Source organism: Marmota marmota, unplaced genomic scaffold (assembly GCF_001458135.2).
Source record: "Marmota marmota marmota unplaced genomic scaffold, marMar, whole genome shotgun sequence".
NCBI classification, from domain to species: Eukaryota; Metazoa; Chordata; class Mammalia; order Rodentia; family Sciuridae; genus Marmota; species Marmota marmota.
Genome location: NW_026000249.1, coordinates 10,754,081 through 10,775,359, shown reverse-complemented (window position 1 = coordinate 10,775,359; position 21,279 = coordinate 10,754,081). Strand labels below are relative to the sequence as shown.

The 21,279-nt window shown below is 32.7% G+C and overlaps 1 protein-coding gene across 8 annotated transcripts in view; it reads right to left on the bottom strand.

Moving 5' to 3' along the window:
• Positions 1–21,279, bottom strand: part of Cnksr2 (connector enhancer of kinase suppressor of Ras 2) — a 241,034-nt gene that overhangs the window by 144,544 nt on the left and 75,211 nt on the right. For all 8 annotated transcript variants that reach the window (XM_048796450.1, XM_048796451.1, XM_048796452.1 and 5 more), the window contains exon 7: positions 3,283–3,402. In XM_048796450.1, coding sequence (XP_048652407.1) covers positions 3,283–3,402 — 120 coding nt within the window. The remainder of the gene's footprint in view (positions 1–3,282; positions 3,403–21,279) is intronic.

Sequence of the window (21,279 nt, the reverse complement as noted above, 5' to 3'; positions counted from 1 at the left end):
GGCCGCACGCATGCCAGGCGAGCGCGCTACCGCTTGAGCCACATCCCCAGCCCCTGTTTATTACTATTTAATATAAAGCAACTGGTGAGGATCTGCAATTCTTTATTCTCATTTGTAAAAGGAAAAAATAATACCTACTATATAGGTTTGTAAGGAAGATACCTGGCAAATAAACACATACTTTAAAATTTTCTTTTTTCTTCCAGTTCTTTCCCAGATGATTTAATTCAATTTCTTAATATTTTAAATTCATTACTATTTCAAAGAGCAGATACACTTCTTTTAAATAAAAAAGAAAGAAAAACAAAACTAAAAGACTTGTCCAGGGCTATACCTTCATTTAAAAAACAATCAAGGTTTCATAAAGTCCATCAATTAGCATTGTGTTAACACTTCACATTGCTATTTCTCATCATGATTTCAATGGAAATTAGAGGACAAAATAAGGTACTTTTCTCTAAGCACTACTGTATTTAGAACCATATACTCATAGAGTTATAAGGAGCTTTAAATATGGTCTACTCCTGCCCTTCCCCCATATTCTACTCATGACAAGATCAAGCCTAAGGAAATTAAATGTATTATCCCACTTCCTAAGGAAATTAAATGTATTATCCCACTTCCCCAAGATAACTCTCACATTTCATGTAAGTGATTTTTGTCAAGGTGTCTTGATTTCTAGTCCAATATAATATAGTATTAGTTCATAATTTTCCATTCTACAAATCATACTTAGAGAGCTTCCTTTCCTCCTTAACCTGAAAGAGAAGATGTAGAAAGGAAAATATTTTATAAGGAAGGCTTTTTAAAAAATAAAACTGGGCTTTGTAAAAGTTAAATGAATACAGTAGTCACCCCTTATCCACGAGGGATATGTAGCAAGACACATAGGGAATGCCTAAAAGCATGGATAGTATCCAACCCTATAGATATTATATTTTTTCCTATATAAACATACCTATATATTTTTCCTATATAAACATATGATATAGCTTAATTTATAAATTAGGCAAATAAGAGATTAAAAAATACCTAATGATAAAAGAAAACAATTAAAACAATATATAGTAATAAAAGTGATATGAACGTGATCTTTATTTTTCTCAAAATATCTTGTATCTTCAACTTTTCACTTAAAGGAAGCACTTTATGGCTTCTTTTAGGCATATCTAAATATCAAGTATCACTATTCTTGTGCTTTGGGGCCATTATTAAATAAAATAGGGCTACTTGAACCCAAGCACTGTGATAACATGACTGTCAGTCTGTTAACCAAGATGGCCACTAAGTGACTAATGGGTGGGCAGCATATACAGCACAGATACACTGGACAAAGGGATGATCCATGTCTTGGGTAGAGCAGTATGATATTTCATCACACTACTCAGGATGGTGAGAAGCTTAAAACTTACCAATTATTTATTTTTGGAATTTTCCATTTATTATTTTCTAACTGCGGCTGACCAAAACCATACAAAGTACAATCATAGACTATACTTATAAGAATTTAAAATCATGAAGATTACTTCAAATAAATATTAGAAATAAATTCTTAAAACTAATCCAAGTGTTCTAATTTAGAAGTTATAACGATAACACATAAACATATAGCTATATCTGATATAGTGATTTTCATCTTCCCAAGAAAATAGCCATAAAAGCCACAAAAGCACTAGGAACTATGGATACCCAGAAGTAATCTACCAAATATCCCAATTTTAAGGATTAAAAAGTCACTATATGGACTAGAAAAATGGCCTCAAATCAAAAAGTCATTGGTGGTCAATGAAGGCTTTGCCTTCTGAAACAGTTGCATGTGTATACGTGAACAAGAAAGGACGTAAGAGCTAAACCTGCTTAGAGATCTTTAAGAAGATGCTATCTGAATTAAATTATGAGTACTAGTTTCTAAGATTTCTATTTTACAAAATATCAATAATTGGCAAATTGATTCAACAAGGAGAAAGTAGAAACAATGTAGCATGATACTAATGTTTAAGAGTTGTGTAGTGGGCTGGGGATGTGGCTCAAGTGGTAGCGCGCTCGCCTGGCATGTGAGCAGTGCCGGGTTTGATCCTCAGCACCACATACAAATAAAGATGTTGTGTCTGCCAAAAACTAAAAAATAAATATTAAAAAAATTCTCTCTCTCTCTCTCTCTCTCTCTCTCTAAAAAAAAAAGAGTTGTGTAGTAGGTAAATGTTTTACAGTCATTTTCCTGGATTTGCCTTCCTTTGCACTATTGATTTTACATGCTTTCTTTTTAAAATCTTTTCCTTGGGTTCAATTTAGAATTAAAACATTTTTCAATCAGGTGTACAAAAGAGAAGATGATTATCTTCATTTCATATCAAAATTATATCAATACATCTTACAGATATTAGCCTAATGTTAGCAATATCCACTTATATATTCACCCTTTTAAGAATGGATGTGAATTATAATATTAGTTTGGTTTAGCGAACAACCCCATGGAAAGAAAGATCTATTTAAGCCAGGACAAAATGGCAAAGGCTGATGGTGCCTGCCTGTAATCCCAGCAACTTGGGGGGCTGAAAAGGGAGGGTTGCAAGTTCCAGGCCAGCCTCAGCAACTTAACAAGACCCTGAGCAAGTTGGCTAGACTCTGTCTCAAAAAATAATTAAACAAAAATTAATAAAATATACAAATAAATAAATAAAACAGATGGTCTGGTTAGTATCCAGGTTCAATTCCCACTAACAAATAAACAAACAAAAACCAAACCAAACCAAAACAATAAAAACAAAAACTAGAACAAATCAAAGTAAAACAAAAACCTTTCTTGTATAAGCAGGTAACATTGTGGTATTTATTATAAAACTCTTAAATTTCCCTTTAGGTTAAGAAACGTTAATGGGCTAGGGTTGTGCCTTAGTGGTAGAGCACTGGTGAGGCCCTGGGTTCGATCCTTAGCACCACATAAAATAAATTAATTAATTAATGTTATTGTATCCAACTACAACTAAAAAATAAATATTAAAGAAATGCTAATTTGAGGGAGCATGTAAAAGAATGCAATCAAAACTACATGATCAACGAATTAAATGAGATAATTCAGAAATCACCATTTTCAATTCTTCTTAATTTTTATTCATAAAACTTCTTATCATGACAAATTCCTACTCATTAAGTCCTCCAAGTAAAAAATACCAAAATGTTCAATATCTGTTAAAATTCATAGATTCACAAAGTTGGAGGTTGTTTTATCCATATCATCAGTTGTTTGTTGATGATGGCTTTGATAAACATGGTATCTCTTACCAGCCCTTCACTTGGTTTGATGTTTGCCAGCTGAATCACTTCCAGGTGAGCAGACTGTGAAACTAGAGGATCAGATGATAGGGAGATGATGTGGTCACAGACTCCAGAAAGAGTTTTACACTGGAAGCAAAAAGAAAAATAGTTATGGTAAACTTATTATTAAGTAAAATCAGCTTTTGTTAATTTGTTTCTATTCAGTATTTGGGATTGAACCCAGGAGTTTTCTACCACTGAGCTTCATTCTCATCCTAACTCCCTTTTTTGAGACAAGGTCTTGCTAAATTGCCCAAGCTGGTCTCAAACTTATAACCTTCATGCCTCAGCCTCTTGAGTAGCTGGATTACAGATGCTATGCCACCATGCCTGGCTGTTACAACTTTTTTAATGAGGAAAATAAACCAAACAGTAAGTGTTTGACTGGCATTTTATCCTACTAAAAGCTGCATAAAAAAGGTATTCAGGTGAAAAATGCACATAATACAACAAATTTAAATCATGGATATAAGAACTATATGCCAGAATATTCACAAAAGTTATGGCTATGTATTATTTCTATTACTCAAGTCATCACATCTAAAATGATTGTTTCTAAACAATCTTAAATAATTTGAGAACTTCCTGATAACAGCTATAAAATTGAATTCAATTAAATAATATAAAAATCCTGCTGTCTTTTACTTCATGTTCAGAAAAGCTTAAAAACAGTTTGACCAAGGTACTGGAAAGATGAATGTCCTAAATCTGCTTGGTGAACTCTTCTTACCCATTTTAAGTTTCCTACCTTGTCCAGGCGAAGTCTGGCACAACCTCAATCTGCTTTCTCAGCATTCTATGAACAGTCTGACAAATATCTTTTTCTGAACTCCCCTTATTCTGAGGCAGGGATCATAGGTCTGGCAGGGACTTGTCTCTGACTATCTATCTATCTATTAGTTGGATGAACAGAAGAGCAAGTGAACTTTAACAATTAGTAGAGTGGCTTACTGAGAAGAGAAAGCTAGTGCTTAAGTCAGGATAAATCCATTCATGCTGATATAAAATAACAGACTTAAAACATTATAATATGTTATATATGGTATGCTTAAGTCTTAGACATGGTACAATCATGAAAAAGGGAAATATGAGTATGAAGCTTGAGATATATTTCACTAAAATATGTTAGCCCTCCGACGCTTCACATACTCTTTTTGTACTTCATAGGTCTGGTTTCCATTATTTGAGGATTTTCCCTTACCATAGAAGGAGTTACTATTTTGTAGGCATCGAGGCATCTTCTAATAATCTCCAATATGTTATGTTTGTATTGTGACCACTGAATTGGTCTGCTGTGAAGGAGATAGTTCCCTCTGCCTGGTTAGGAAAATAAAACCTCTATTTATTGCATTCTGTCCTTGGTCCAGGCCTCTATCCATGCTGGGCTCAGTTTCCTTACACTACAGAAAATGTCAGGCTAAATTTCTCTCTGTAATGGTACTTAGGCTTTTTGCATCTGCTTCTTAAGGCTGCACTTCAACTGTGGCTATCAGCTCCTAAAGAGTAACTGCATGATACCAATACCCACGGAAAGAATATGGACTTGATATGAAAATGTGGGCAAACACCATACTGAAAATGACTTACAATGGGCATGTAAGCAAGTTATTTTATATCTTTGAGGCTGTTTTCCTTACGTAGAAAATTAAATGAGGAGATAAAGATTACCTTACATGGCTTGTAAGCTAAAACATGATAATATATTTTAAAAAGAGCCCATAGGATTCCTATTCAAAGATGACATTAAATAAATGCTTATTTTCTCCATGTTGTTTTCACTACTCTCAAAGGGCTTAATCATTATTTTTTAGGTGAATTAACCTATTATTCTTAATCCCATGACCTTGTTGACCATCTTATAATAACTAGTAACCACACTGGTAAGTCTAGCTGCATGGCCATGATAGAGAATTCACATCTGATTACTCACTCTGGTGTTCAGGTCTCAGTGCTCTCAGATATAACAAACATATTTTTCCCTGAAGAGCTTCTACACAAAATGCTAAGAGGAAACTGATCCCTCAATAAGAGACTTTACAGGGACCAGTTTAGTGGGAGAGGGATCTGTGTAGTCACACAAGGCCTTACACTTGGTTTTATATTTTATTATTGATGTCTTGGAATTATTGATTTATTTTGAACAAGGTGCTAGGTATTTTCATTTTTTCCATTCACAAATTATGTAGTCCATCTTGGGATCGTGTGTGGTGTGTGTGTGTGTGTGTGTGTGCGCGTATGTGTATGCATGCACATGTGTATTGGTTTTTATTGGACTTTTATTTTTAAAATTTGTTCTAATTAGTTATATATGACAGAATGCACTTTGAGACATAATACATAAATGGAGGATAATTTCTCATTCTTCTGGTGGTACATGATGTAGAATCACACAGTTCCTGTAGTCATATATGTACACAGGATAATAATGTTCTATTTATTCAAGTAGCATTCCTACCCCTATACCTCCTCCCCTCCCTTCACTCCCCTCTACTTAATCCAAAGCAACTCTATTCTTCCCTAGTAACCCCACTCACTGCCCTATTGTGAATTATCACCCACATACCAGACAAAACATTTGTCGTTTGGTTTTCTGAGATTGGTTTATTTCACTTAGCATGATATTCTCCAGCTTCATCCATTTACCAGAAAATGTCATGATTTCATTCTTCTTTAAGGCTGAGTAATAGTTCATTGTGTGTATGTATGTGTATGTATGTATGTGTGTGTGTATATATATATATCACAATTTCTTTATCCATTCTCCTGTTGAAAGATACCTAGGTTGGTTCCATAGTTTAGCTATTGTGAACTGAGCTTCTATTAACATGACATGGCTGCATCACTGTAGTAAGCTGATTTTAAGTCCTTGGGGTATAAATCAAGGAGTGGAATAGCTGGATCAAATAGTGATTCCATTCCAAGTTTTTTGAGGAATCTCCATACCATTTTCCATAATGGTTGCAACAATTTTCAGTCCCACCAACAATGTATGAGTATGCCCTTTCCCCCACATCCTCACCAACATTTATTGTTGCTTGTATTCTTGACTATTGCCATTCTGACTGGAGTGAGGTGAAATTTTAGAGTAGTTTTGATTTGCATTTCCTTAATTGCTATAGATTTTGAACATTTTTTCATATATTTTTGATAGCTTGTATTTCTTCTGAGAAGTGTCTATTCAGTTCCATAGCCCATTTATTGATTGGGTTATTTGTTTTTTGAGTTTTTCATATATCCTGGAGATTAGTGCTCTATCTGAGGTGCCTTTGGTAATGATTTTCTCCCATTTTGTAGGTTCTCTCTTCACATTACTGTTTGTTTCCTTTGCTGAGAATCTTTTTAGTTTGAATGAATCCCATTCATTGTGTTTTTGTTTTGCAAGTTCCTCTTGAAAATATTCATCAGCAGCCAGGGGGAAAAGGACAGAATGGCAGCATGGCAGCAATTACACAAAAACTGGCTACAGTTCAAATTGTATATTTGACAGGGGAAAATAGTCACCTTGGCAGATTTAAATATTTTAACTCTTCCTTTCTTTTTCTATGTGGTTACATTTTCATTCTTATTTTCTTTTTATCTCAAAGGGGGAGAAAACACTGCTAATTTTGGAGTGTTTCTATATAGGATATGTGGATTGTATATGAATCCGAAGATTATAATAAAAAGAATATTTTGTGGTTTCTACAAACTGAAGCATATTTCAAAAGAGTCCAGTGTGTAAATAATTAGGAAGGCAAAGGGTATACTTAAATGGCTCAATATGTGTACATTATAATATTCAGTCCCTCATATAACACTCTGGTAGTGAGTAATAGTAGTTCCTAAATAGGAGAGCTCCTATTCAGGCACTGGTAAGTTTAGAAGTGGGATGGAAGGAGACTGTAGACATTTTTGGAGAAAGAAAATACCAATTAAATCCACATACTGAGTGGCAAAGCATTTGCTAAGATTTTTATTAAGTAATTTCTGGTTTGTTGAATGTCTGATATGTGATAGATGCTGCTGAGAATATAAAATATGAGTAAAAAATTGACTTTATCAGGAAAAGTTCCGAGTATTTAATAAATATCTTGAAAACTTGTAGAATTAGAAAAGAAAATCCACTAGAACCTTGCTGTCTGTTATAGAGAAAATGTAGTAGGATCTTTATATTGCTGTGCTTGGCATTAGACTAAATAAGCCAATTAGAAGGGGTATAAAATGGCCTTGCTTTATATGCTCATTTTATACTCTGAACTGCATCATATACCAAGCCACTGCAGGAAACCCCACTAAAACTACAGCAGAGTTCCAGGAAGTTATTTAACATATTCTTATAAAAACTGAATTTGTTCAATTTCATATGAGATAGTCTGCTGTTATTTTAAAACAAAATGTTATCTATCACTACATAAGACTGTATTCTAGAAAAGAAAATTATAATATACCAAGAAAGTACCTACCATGTTTGGCAAATGCTAAATACTTCATATTCATTGTCTCATTTATCCTTATAGTTGTTCTTGAAGTTGATGTTATAACCAGTTTAACAGATGAAAGAGCAAGGCTAAATCATTAGACCAAGGTTACTGATTGGCAGATGCACTGGAATTCTTAAAATGCTTGCTCGATTTTGACTCCTGTATCTCAACTTCTGTTTTTGATACATTTTATTTTGTATTGTTTAAAATCAATGTCTGCTTTAGATGGGTGTTATACAACACATTTAAATTACTGAGTATAATGAAATGTAAGTTAAACCTGAAAGTTATCTTTCAATTTACACTGTAATAATTCTACCCAAGATTATGACAAAAGACTGGTAACTGAATAACAATTAACACACAGGGCTAAATATGCCTTACAAAACTCTAAAAACACAAAAGTGACATATCTGGACTTAATAGTATTGTGTGATTTTTTTTCTCCTGGGCAGTTTATATATTAATTTCAAGTCTGAATTAATACATTTAATCATATTTTGGGAAATTATTTTGTGTGTGTGTGTGTGTATAGATAGATAGATAGATAGATAGATAGATAGATAGATAGATGTGTGTGTGTGTGTGTGTGTGTGTGTGTGTATGAATATGGCTGGTTTTCCTGAATCTAAAAATTCTAAAAGAAAAAGATCTGAGAAGAGCAAGATTAGTTAAAATAATTGTTTTAAAACAGCTGTAAGGCAATATTTTAGTTACTGTAGAGATTTAAAAAACAACTCTACATTATTAACCTTCTGTCATTATATCTGAATAGCTTTCTTTCATTATTTCAAAACTGAGATACCTTTTGGATTAATACATGAAATTTAAGCTATTCCTATTTAAAAGGAAATGCAGAAAGTGTTCTAAGTGCAAATAATAGTGAAAAACTAGAGAAAGCAAAGAAGTCTTGTGTGAATTTTGGAGCATACTCAGGCATTATTGAGCTACTTAAATTATTATTTTTGTTTTTATCTAATTAAATGGAGGACTGGTAAGTTAATCTTCAGAGTGTATTAGAAAAAATATTGTATTTTTAAAAAATCAGAAAACACATTTGACACAAGAAAGAACTTCAGGCTCATAGAGTTATCAAAAGAGTTCACAGAAAGAAATTTCTACTTTTAAGTTATACTCATATATACAAGAGTATAAAATATAAAACCAAGATAAATTAGGGAAACAACAGATGAATATATATTTCAAGATGGCCACAGTGATGTGAAAACTACAATTTAAATGCAGTTTGTATAACTCATGTTTATTGTCTATGGCATGGAAAACAGTAACAAAAGTTTTATTTTGACAAACAGTGTGTACATGTTAAATAGCTATTGATATAAATAATACTGCAATTAAAGTAGTTTATAAAACAGAACATGTTTTTATCTTATTGTTTGGTTTGGATATCAGTATAATTTGGAATAAATACTTCAACTCTGTGCCAAATTAGGATGAAATTTGCATTGTATTTGAAGAACAAGGGGTTCACTGGTTTTATAAAATATTAAATATTAATTCTAACATTAAATAGTGAGACCTCTAAATGATAGTAAGCCTCATTTAGAAATATAATATACTAAATTGCTAAATACTTGGCAGAGTATCTGCTGCCCCAGAAATAGTGAGCTGCCATGTTGTAAGAGGTCCTATGGAGTGCTCCATGTAGGGCTCACCTGAGGTCAGGCCAACTCAGGATAATCTCCCTTTTGTTTATATTAAAGACAAATGATAAGGGACTTTAAATACACCTGCAAAATCCCTTCACCTTTGCCAAAGAACAAAATCTAATCTTGGGAGTAAAATCTATCATATTAATTGGTCTCAATTACACTGAAGAATTGGCAATTGTACATCAGAGGCAGGAATCTTGGGGGCCACATTAGAATCCTATCTATAGATGCCAATGGAAAAGATCATCAAAAGAAAAGAAAGTCATTAAAATTATATGTTTGTACTTACAATCTTAGAATTAGATTTCAATACCCTGGAGAGGCAGTGATAGTGAAGTGATACCACTTACTAACTGCATTATCTTGGGCAAGTTACTTAACCTCGTCATGTGTCTGAGTTTTTTTATCCATACAACTGAGATGAAAATTGTACCTATCACACTGTACTGTGATGAGGACTAAATAAAATAATAAATAATGTTTACTATAGTCTAAAAATTCTTCTAAGCCATTTATATTATATAGACTAATTTAATCCTCACAATCTCCCTAAGGAGATACTGCTATTATCTCCATAGAACAGATGTAGAAATGCAGGCATAAAGTTATTCAAAACCCATCCAAGATCACACAACCTTTAGATGACAGAACCAAGGTACAAATAGACAGCTCTGCTTCAGTTCCTGCTTCCTTAACCACTGTGCCTGGATCACTGCCTGACATGTTACTATCAGATGTTTTAATACTTAGAGAGCTAAACTTTGAAGTAATATTATAGCCTGAAAATTTTACTTTAAAATAGTAATCACCTAAGAATGAAGAGGTCAGTGCCAAAACAGTGAGAGAATATCAGTCCCAAATTGTGTTTCTTTTTTATGAGAAAGAAGTGGCATGACACTTTCAATTTCTGTTCGACTATGTCCCTGACACAACCTGATCTGAACTAAAAGTTGGAACAAGCGCCTCCATCAGTACTCTCATTTCTAACAGAGAAAGGAGTAAGCTGGAAACCAGAACTGGTTCTGGAAAAATCTCTCTTTGTTTATTCAGGAAACAGAGACAGGAAGGCTTGTGGTGGGTTACCAAGCAGATGGATGATCACTCATTAAAGGGCATGCTACTTTCCAGGCTCAAGAATATTCCTAACACAAAGAAATGATAAATGTTTCATTATGAATAAGCTACTTAGTCTGATTCATAATTATATATTGTATACATGTATCAAAATATCACACTGTACCCCATAAATATGTATAATTATTATGTGTCAATTAAAATTTTATAATAACAATTTAAAAAAGAATAACAGTTGCTATATCAGTGGCTCAACTAAGATGCAGGTTTTTAGGAACTTGATTTCATTTTGTTTTGGAAATTATAGTCAAAGAGTGAAGAAATTCATTACAATTGGTTTAGCTTCTGGAAAATTCAGATTTTTACACAATATACACACACGCACGCGCGCGCGCGCACACACACACACACTTTATAGGCAAATACTAACCAGACAGCAGAGACCTAGGAACAATGTCTTCACTTACAGTTAGGAAATGTGAAGGTGTCATATGTGCTTTTATGGATGTAAGAGCTAACTGTACTGTGTCTGTTATGAATTTATCAACTTTCAGCTACAAATTCACCTTTTAGTGCTTGGTTGGTGATAATGGTCTGGATTCTTTAAGCATTTCTTTCTTTATAAGGGCACAATGCTATATTTTTGTCAGTAGAGGGCATCGGAGGGACACTGCAGGAGGAAGGAAGTTTCTTTTCAGGTTCCCATGGGGTTTGATTTATTATTATTATTCTTTTTGTGCCCCTGCTTAGGGTTCATCGGTGGTGTAAATGTGTTAAGACATCAGGTGATGTTCTGCCTCAGCTGCATTCCCAGACCATGCAATCTCTCAATAATCTTTCAGTCTCAGTTTGGGCTCAGTGATCACTATCAAAGATTATCTTAACATGTTCTCTTATTGGTGTATCATCCCAGCTTTTGCTGTGAGCCCTCCCATTGGCACCATTTGCCTGCATTCTGCAAGGTTATTTCCCACTTAATTGACTGCTAGACCAGCACCAACCCAAGCAAACTAATAAAGCTAAGATCACACCTTCTCAGCCTTGGTGAGGATATTCTGCCTTTAAGATGTCCTTCTGCCTTTAAGATGTCATCTTCTTCATAGGCACTCTCCACCACAGTTTAATAATTATTTTTGTCAAACTTTCCTTGTTTAAGTTACTGTAGAGTTTCGATTTCCATACTATTTGAATTACTTTGACAAAATCTTTACGTTTACAGTAATTTGGCCATACTTTTAAAAATCCACAGTGTCCTTCATCACATTATGTGGCCATACTTCTGTCTTGTGATTTTGTGAGTTTATTACCAAAGAACTATGGGATTTAGACCTTAGTTCTCTAATACACCAATTTAATCAGAGAGGCTCATTTAGCTTGTTCATAGCTAGTAAATGTCAAAATGGAATCAAGACACAAAATCTTTTTACTTTGATTGCCCTTTTTACTCTATAACACTTTACTCCTCAGCAAAAACAAATGCTCTTTGTGAACAATGATTGTATCCTCAGAGTCAGTATGGAAATAAAAAATATTTTGCAATGAATAGTGTGCTCATCAAATGCAATGTTAGCAAGAATACTCATTAACTTACACTGCCCTACATACTGTCTATTTAAATCATAATAAGAAAGACTAAAATCAGATTATTTTAATTCTTCAAATAGAACATGTTCTATTTAGCATACACCAGTTCATTTTTGGTGCAGGAAAGACAAACATTTTCTACCTCCATAATATTATATTTGGATTTATCTTTTCTTGCATGGACATTGGTTATGAAGAAGTTAATTTACAGTTAAAATAACTTACAATGTAATTAACCGCAGAAGAATCAAATCTGAAGATAATATAATATACCACTTAAGAAACCAATGCCTGTTTCAATAATAGTGTTAGCATATCTCTTTAGGTTGACCACAAAAACAGTACTGAGAGCTAAAATAGAAGGATTAGATTAACAGTAAAAAAACAAAGCAATATATTGATGCTTTCTATCTATAAAACTCAATATTAGAATTCATGTTTTAATAAGAATGATTAGAACTTGTATGTTCAAATGCTGTGGTTACTACCAAAATGTCAACCATACAAAAAATGTAGTTTGCTTTTGGACCAAGACCACAGCTTTAAGAGAAGAGTCTGGGCTATAATTGGTAAAAGCTGCCTTTTTCACAGCATCAGAGACCTTCTGAAGACCCATATAAAAAATGTTATGGGTTTTAAAGTCATTAGAGTGTCATTGGTTTCAAGAAATCTCTAAAGATTAAATATTAATATGATTACTTTTATTTCATTATGGAGTTTGCTGGTACCCCAGTACTTAAATACATCCTTCAAGGTTTTAGATGATTAGAAGAGGAAAGCTATGCTTATACAAATGATATTATACAGATATCAGAGCAAAGACTAAAATGTACTCTTTGCTTTCTTCTTCAGATTCCTCTCTTACATTTATCTGTGGGCTCTACGCAGTTTAAGCTTCTTCTAGTCTGGTTAGTAGAGAAGGCACAATGATCTCAGTGCAGATGGAGTTTAGGAGTAAAGGATTAATAAATTTAAAGAAAGTAAATTTTAAAAAAGAAAGTAAATTTTATAAAGCATGTTTATGAAATAAAACAAATACTTAGCATTCTAAAATAAACCTAATTTATTATCAAACCTAAATAAGTGGAGAAAAATCGCTTCGAAAGAAAAGAAAGGGGAGAGAAAGAGAAAGAATTCTCAAACTAGAGCACTATACAACTAAAAGATCATCTTAACACTAATATAATAAAATGGGTATTCAGTGTATTTATTAACTTTGAAAATATGATAGGGTAAAATAGCACAAAGCGAGTGCCACATATAAAACCATGCTATTGGTTAATGTAAAAGGTGTATTCACATTTACAACAGCCTGATTTAAACAGTGTGACTTTAATGATTACGTCTGAACCTGGGAGTGCCTTGAGTTTATCAAAGCTGACAAGTGCTCCAGGCTTACCAATGAGAGCAGCAGGACTGTGATGAGCAGATTAAGTCTGCTCAAAACCCAAGGTCTGAAATGGCTTCTTGGGAGTGCTTATCTCTTCAGATGCAAAGGCTTTAGTGAAAGGTAGGAGTGAAGAGAAAGTGGAGTCCAGAATTGAAGACAATTCCAGATTATCTGTCACTGATTTGCTATACAAAACAAAGATCTCTGCAGAGCAAAATAGATGGTTTCCAACATGCCAGGGAATGTGTAACTCAGGACAAGGTCTAACTGAGGGAAATATCACATCAACAGAGGTTAAGTACAATACATTTTATCTTTAGTCAATCATCACTCAGATAACTAGTACACTAATAATCTATATTTCTTTCTGTCCTTTATGGTTGTACTCTCTTGTCTGTTCCATTATATTTAATAGCAATTTCCAAAGAAACCCAAGCTGTTAGGCTTCTTTTATTCATTCTTATATTTTGTATTAACAAACATCCCTTCTGAACAGTATAACCAACTTCCCTTCCACCAGGCCTTTTGTCTTCACTGCCCCTATTTTCTAATTTTAAACAAAACAATTCTCTCCAATTTTAGAGATGAGAACAGCAAACACAAAAATCTAGTCTAAACATTGTCCTAGTCACATTTGACTATTTTACTATGTGTAATATAAAATTCTTCCTTGAAAACCATCAGAATTATAAATACACTAGAATGAATATGTACTTTTCTGTTTTTTTTTTCATTATAAAAGCAAGGCAAACTGGAAAATATTGGAAAGATACTTGAAACTAAAAAATAAAAGATCAGCTCATGTTACTAAGCAAGTAAAATAATACTAATATTACAGAATATTCCCTTTTCCAATTTTCAACAGGATGATTCACTGTGTTTATAATGCTTTAATTAACATTTAGAATTTTCCTTTAATATTGGCATATGGATATTTTAGGTATATCCAAAAATATAATTTACTCATAAATTATATATTCACAATTTCAGATAGTACTGTGAATAGCAAATGTTATACCCTATGAATGTACCATAGTTTACTGAAGCATCACCCCTATTATTTCCTATTTCTAATTATTAGATAAAGTGTTTCTATAAACACTTTCTATAGAAAATGTTATTGTGTCCCAAAGTTTATTTTAGATTAGATTCCCAAGATAGTACAGCAATATGGACTCTGGAGACAGACTGCCAGAGACTGAAATCTGATATTAAATCCTTCCTAATTCTATCACTTAATGAAAGTCACTTAACCTCTCTGTGCTTCAATTTACTCATTTGTAAAATGGAGTTGAGAATAATAATACTTCGTAAGGTTCTTTTTTGAAAAAATTTTTTAGTTGTAGTTGGACACAATAACTTTATTTTATTCATTTATTTCATGTGGTGCTGAGGATCAAACCCAGGACCTCATGTGTGCGATGCAAGCACTCTACTGCTGAGCCACAAGCCCAGCACCTCTCATTAGGTTTTTATTTTTCTTTTTTTAATAACTATTTAATTATTCTAATTTGTTATACCTGATGGTAGAATGCAATTCATTTCATATTACAAATATAGAGCCCGGTTTTTCAAGTCACTGTACACAAAGTATTTTCACACCATTCATATCTTCATACATGTAGTTAGGGTAATGATATCTAACTCATTCCACCATCATTCCTACCCACTTTCCCCTTCCTTTCCCCTCCCTCCCCTTTGCCTTATCATAAGGTTTCTATGAGAACCAAGTGAGCTAGTTTGTATACAGAACTTAAAATAGTGCCTGAGACATATTGTAAATACTATACAAGGGTAAGAATTAAAGTTTCTGAGCCTTGAAATCACCTAAAACTTGCTTTTCAAAAAGGTTTTGGGAATATACATGCCTATAAATGCAGTAAGTCCATTCTATTTTCATCAGGTTTTAATCAGCATTTGGATATATTTAATAAGTATGTATGTGTGTACATGCATTTGTGTTTATGGCTTGATAGGCAACAATTTGTATTTCACTATTATTTTACAGGTAGTTTTTGTTTGCTGAGGATAATTGCCACTGGGAAGCACTTATAACCTTTGTGATTTAATATGGGGATGCAGAGTTTGTCCCCTTCAAAAATATTTTAAAAACTATGATATTTGAATTATCCTTTTGATTTATCATTAACAACACCCATTTTAAAAACACTCATATGTATTTTTTGCGCCTTCTCATCTTATGTGATTTTCTTAATTCACTTCTAGTCCTTTGTTATTTTGTACTTTCCTTTCCTGAAATTCAACTTTTTTTTTTTTCACTTTACTTGGTAATTTTAGTCAACTGTATTTCCCCAAAAGATACTTTAATGATCTTGCTGATCTAAAAATATTTTTGTTACTTTCACACATGAATAATAATTTAATTAGATATAAACATTTTTGGTCAATGCATTTCTTCCAATGATTTATAGTTTTTGATACATTATCCTCTGGCAGTTATGACTTCAAAATAGAGATATGAATTCAATCTAATTTTTGTTTCTTTGAAGCCAAAACCTCCCTTTCTGTTTCCTCCGGTTGAGTGACTGCAGGTTTCATTTCTTTTTCTTTTTGCCATTGAAATCGTAAAATATTACAAGAATATAACTTGAAATTTTTATCTTTCAATACATTTTCTAACTTTGTTGTGTATTCCAAATTTCTACTTCTAAAATATTCTACTATGTCTTTTTTTTCCTATTACATTCTTCCTCAGAAACTAACAACTATTTGATTGTGAGTTAACTGTAATCTATTCTCTACAGCCTTCATCTTCTTTCACTTTGTTCCCTTTTTGTAATTTATTAAATACCCTAGTATTATATTATTAAATTCCATTTTGTGTATCATTGTCTCAAATTTCCTACAATATGCAATCTGCTATTTATTGCTTTTAGCATGGTTTAATTTCTATTTCTGTGTTAGTTTTACAGAATTATTTTATTAGTTAATTCTTTTGTCAGTGTTTAGTGGGCTTAGCTTCTTTATGGTATGATATTTTTAATCATTTGTTTAAGGCTCTGAGAACATTAAACTGTTCTTAATAAGCCTATATCATGGGGAAGAATTTTTCTAGTATATGAAAGGATACTTCATCTTCTCTTTCTCATTCTTCTTTTTTACTCATCCTTAAATATAGATATAATTCAGGAACAGACATCTCCCAAGTGTTCTCAGTTCTCCATCTCTGTTCACTTAGGCATTGAAGGAAAATCTAATGCTTCCATTGCTCTATGGAATTCCTATAGTATAGAAGCTTTTTGTAAATGATCATTTCTCCTTCCTCTTGATAATTGCTTCCTTTACCTCCTGACACAATAATGATTCAGTCTGTTGCACAGTTCTTCAAATTATTTTCTTCACTATAAATATACTTCTTTTTGACACAAATGCTATACTATGTCTACTATTTGAAACTTCTCTTTGCTTCTTATGTGAATCTTGATTTCAACCAGGATCAAGATATTACATGTGATTCAAAATAATTCAAAACTTGAATTGCCATTCAGAGCCTGTTAAATTTTCTCCCCAAAGTTCCATAAAATTTTGAGGAAATTTTTCTTTTTAAAATTATAACCAATAAGCAGGCATTATTTTGATCTTGACATTAAAAACAGGCAATGAGACATACGATGGTGTGTTTCATTGAATTATATATCTCTTGAGCCCAACTTCACATCCTCTCAATCCACTGTTTCTCCAGCTACCACTGTGGAAATCTACCTTTGCTTTCTACCCTGGAGCTCTCTGATGCCTCCAGAAATCTAGTAGTATGAAAGAATTAACACCTCAAAGAACCGCCTTTGACCAATGGGAGAACTGAATTAGAACCAGTGGATAAATGTTCCCTCTTCAATCTTTGGTAGATGGGTTGGACAATTTTGAGGAACATTCTGTAGGGCTCCTCAGAAGGCCCCATAGGGTATACCTCTAGTTGCTTACAGCAATGAACAACTCCAGAATCCATACTGATTCTTTTTTCCAATGTTATTTACATTCACTGGTGTCACTAAAGTACATAAACTATCTACAGTAGGCTATGTTTTCCAGAAAGAACTTAGGCCAAATGATCATACCAAGTACATATTAACTCATCTTTGAAGAAGAGTTATTATCATTAATATTTTACTTAGCATATTCAAGTATCATAGAAATAAGGAAAACATTCAAATTAACCAACAATTTGATTCTACATAGACTATACCAAAACTCAGTCTTTTTATTTTCTGGTGCGCATAAACAAAAAAGAAGAAATTTTTTAAAATGTGAATAATACAAATCTAAATAAATAAATGCTGGAAAGAGAATCATAAATTATAAAGTTCTACCTAAAAAACCTATTATTTTCTCCTAGGAACTATTATATGTAAAGTGTACTACGGGTCCCATTTAACATATTAAAAACAAAGTCTCTATGGGGCTGGGATTGTGGCTCAATGGCAGAACATTTGCCTCACATGTGTAAGACACTTGGTTTGATCCTCAGCATCACATACAAATAAATAAATTAAGTAAAGGTATTGTGTCCATCTACAACTAAAAAAAATATTTTGAAAAGTCTCTAATAAACAGATCACTTGAAAGATCCCTGAGGTAGAATACAACTTAGATTCATATACTGTTTTTTAGAATCAAAATGATTTCTTCTACACTGTAAGAAACCTGGAAATATTATAGCTCTGAAAAAAAAAAGTATTTGTAAAGAAAGTATTCTAACATTATATACCAAGTAGTTTGGAACACTATTTTATTATTTTAAAAAAACTAATTCTTATTGTGAGCAAATGGACACACAGTATTTATACAGTCTTCTAGTGGAGGCTGGGCCATCCTTACATAAACCAGAATGGGAAACAATGCTAACATGAAAATACAAGCATGTTCTGAGCTGAATTGGCTGATTAATGCCATCCACTGTCTCCATCATAATAGATTTTAAAATTCTCACTAGCTGGAATGCAAAATTGTCCATGGTGGCATTCGTTTTTAAACTTCTTCAGTATTAGTTATGCTGTCACTCATTTGTAATGGCAAATAGCTCAGAATCTGGCACATAAGAAATAGAAGTAAAATGACCATACACTAATGATATGAGTCAAATATTAGGAATTTAGGTAAGAAATTAAAAATCATTTAAAATATTAAAAACATTGTTAAAAATGAAAAAAATATTTTAAATGATTTAAAAGTCAATTTAAAGCCTGACTGTTGTTCATTTTGGTTTTTAATAAATTTTAAAACATCATTTTATAATATTAAAGAGGTCATTTCCTTATCATAAATATTAAAAATTATATTTAGGGTACTTTTTACAAGAGCAATTCCATATTATTCCTTTCCACATTTAAATTTGTTTCTATTATTCTTTCACATGGTGGCCTCTTCTTCAGAAATAGAATCTCACCTTTCTTTGCAGTCCTCTACAGATTATTTTTCTATGAACCACTTTCAATTCCTTGGTTAACAATTGGATATTGATTATGAATGCACATATGTTACCTACTGAACTATTCCTCCATATAAAAAATTATGTCAATAAATGCAAAAACATATACCAAACATACATTAAGTGAGAAAATGAAGGCAAAGAGAAATCATGGATATAAATTAGAACTTAGAATGAAGCTAATAAATAAAATAAATACCATGAGATGTATTTGCCAACTATTTCAATATTTAGTTTGTAACAGCTGTTTTTGATGTCAAAACAGAAGAGATTATACCTGATAAAATTTATAAAGAGAAAATGGCAATACACATTGACCTCAATAAGTGCCTTAAATTAAACACAATGAAGAACCCACAACAGCAAGCCAAAGTCTAACTGAATAAATTTAGTACCCCAGAAGTAACAGTCATCATAGAACTCCATGCCAACAAAAGTCACACAAAGGAAATAAAATGTAGGAATAAGGATCTGTTCAAGTTCTTTATATTCTATATTCTTTATAGCTAACTGGTATAGCTAGACAGTAGCCCTGAGTTCCAGGGGACACAAGATAGTATAATTCATAAAGTCTCAGAGAACTGGAATTGTTAGCAAATACCAGATCTGGAATGGGCACAGACATTGGTATTAGATCTGTTTTCAAACTGAACACTGAAGCTTGATATTTGCAATTTACAGGTTCACCATCTGTAAAAACAGGATTAAGCGAGACACAGGATGAGTGTGCAGAAGTGTTTTGGATGTTGGACTTTTTTCATTTTTTAAAATATTTATCTTTTTTAGTTTTAGGTGGACACAATATCTTCATTTTACATTTATGTGGTGCTGAGGATCGAACCCAGTGCCTCACTCATGACAGGTGAGTGCTCTATCACTGAGCCACAACCCCAGCCCCTGGATTTTTTTCAGATATTGGAATATTTGTATATACATAATGAGATATCTTGGTGACAAGACCCAAGTCTATACATGAAATTCATTCATTTCATATGCCTCTTATATACATAGCCTGAAGGTAATTTATACAATATTTAAATAATTTTCTTTATGAAATAGTTTACATTCACTGAACCATCAGAAAGGAAAAGTGTCACTATCTCAGCCACTCATGTGGACAATCTGTAGTTGTGTGACCTCACCATCATCCCTGACACTAAATTTATATGCTACCAATAAGCAACTGTTTTCTTATACTTATTCACATATAAGTATATAACATTAAAAAGATGACACAACTGATACAGTGAAAAAAGAATGTGTTCAGAGTAACTAAGCAGGACAGTTATCATATCTAAAATACCCGTATTAGCTGTTAACCAACAATAATAAAAAATGATAGACTTCAATCTCTACCTATAATGATATGTTTTGATAAAAAGGTTACTGTACACTGTATTTTATTATTTCAGGTGAGAAAAAAATCACTAGCCATTGAAGGAGAAGGAGAAATGTGGAGGCATTGTCCTGGATAGCTTTTTAAAATGTTTCCTTCAGAGTCATCTGCTTCATTAAGAACATGTTTTTTCTCTTAAAAGTCTTTCTTTGATTTTATAAACTGTCATGATCTCTTGTTCTGTTATAAATGCAGACTGACTTTACTTTTTCAATAAACCCACTATACATTTTCACCATGATACCTATGGGCAATTTTTTTTTTTCTCTAGTGTTAACAACATCATGTTCAATGACACTATTATCATGATCACCTTGATTCTGAAACAATTTGGCTATTTTACCAAAGGTCAGCGAGAGAACAACTGGAGCTTCACTATTGATGTTAAGACCCCCTTTGATATTCACTTCAATGGATTTATTTACTGCTTCGTATTAGCAGATGCTTTATAACAAAAAATGTTTAAAAATTTAATGTTGTGTCTTTCATTAAATTTCTACAACCAGCTTGTTGAACAGTCACAGTTCCCTTCAATTTTCAGTTCAACTTGATAGATCTTTGCTGGTTTAATGATCAGCACAACATTAAGTGGAATGAGTTTCCTGTAAAACTGATGGGTCCACTCTTCCAATACATAATCTAGATGTTCAATTTTTGATTTATGGACTGTTTTTCTATTTTTCATTAACTTCCCTTTGCCCACATTCAGCATAGAACTTCAGCATTTTATCTTTCTATTTCTTCATATTATAGAGGTGTTCATTCCAACACCACGCTCTTCTGTAAGAGGGTTGACACACCACTGTCCAATTTCTTCAAAGTTCAAATTTCTGTGCTATAAATTAATATATATATATACTTCTTCTTTTTTCTTTAACTGTTACCCACAGGAGTATTTGTAGACCTTGTTGAAATTTTCAAAAATAACTTTACCCCCACAG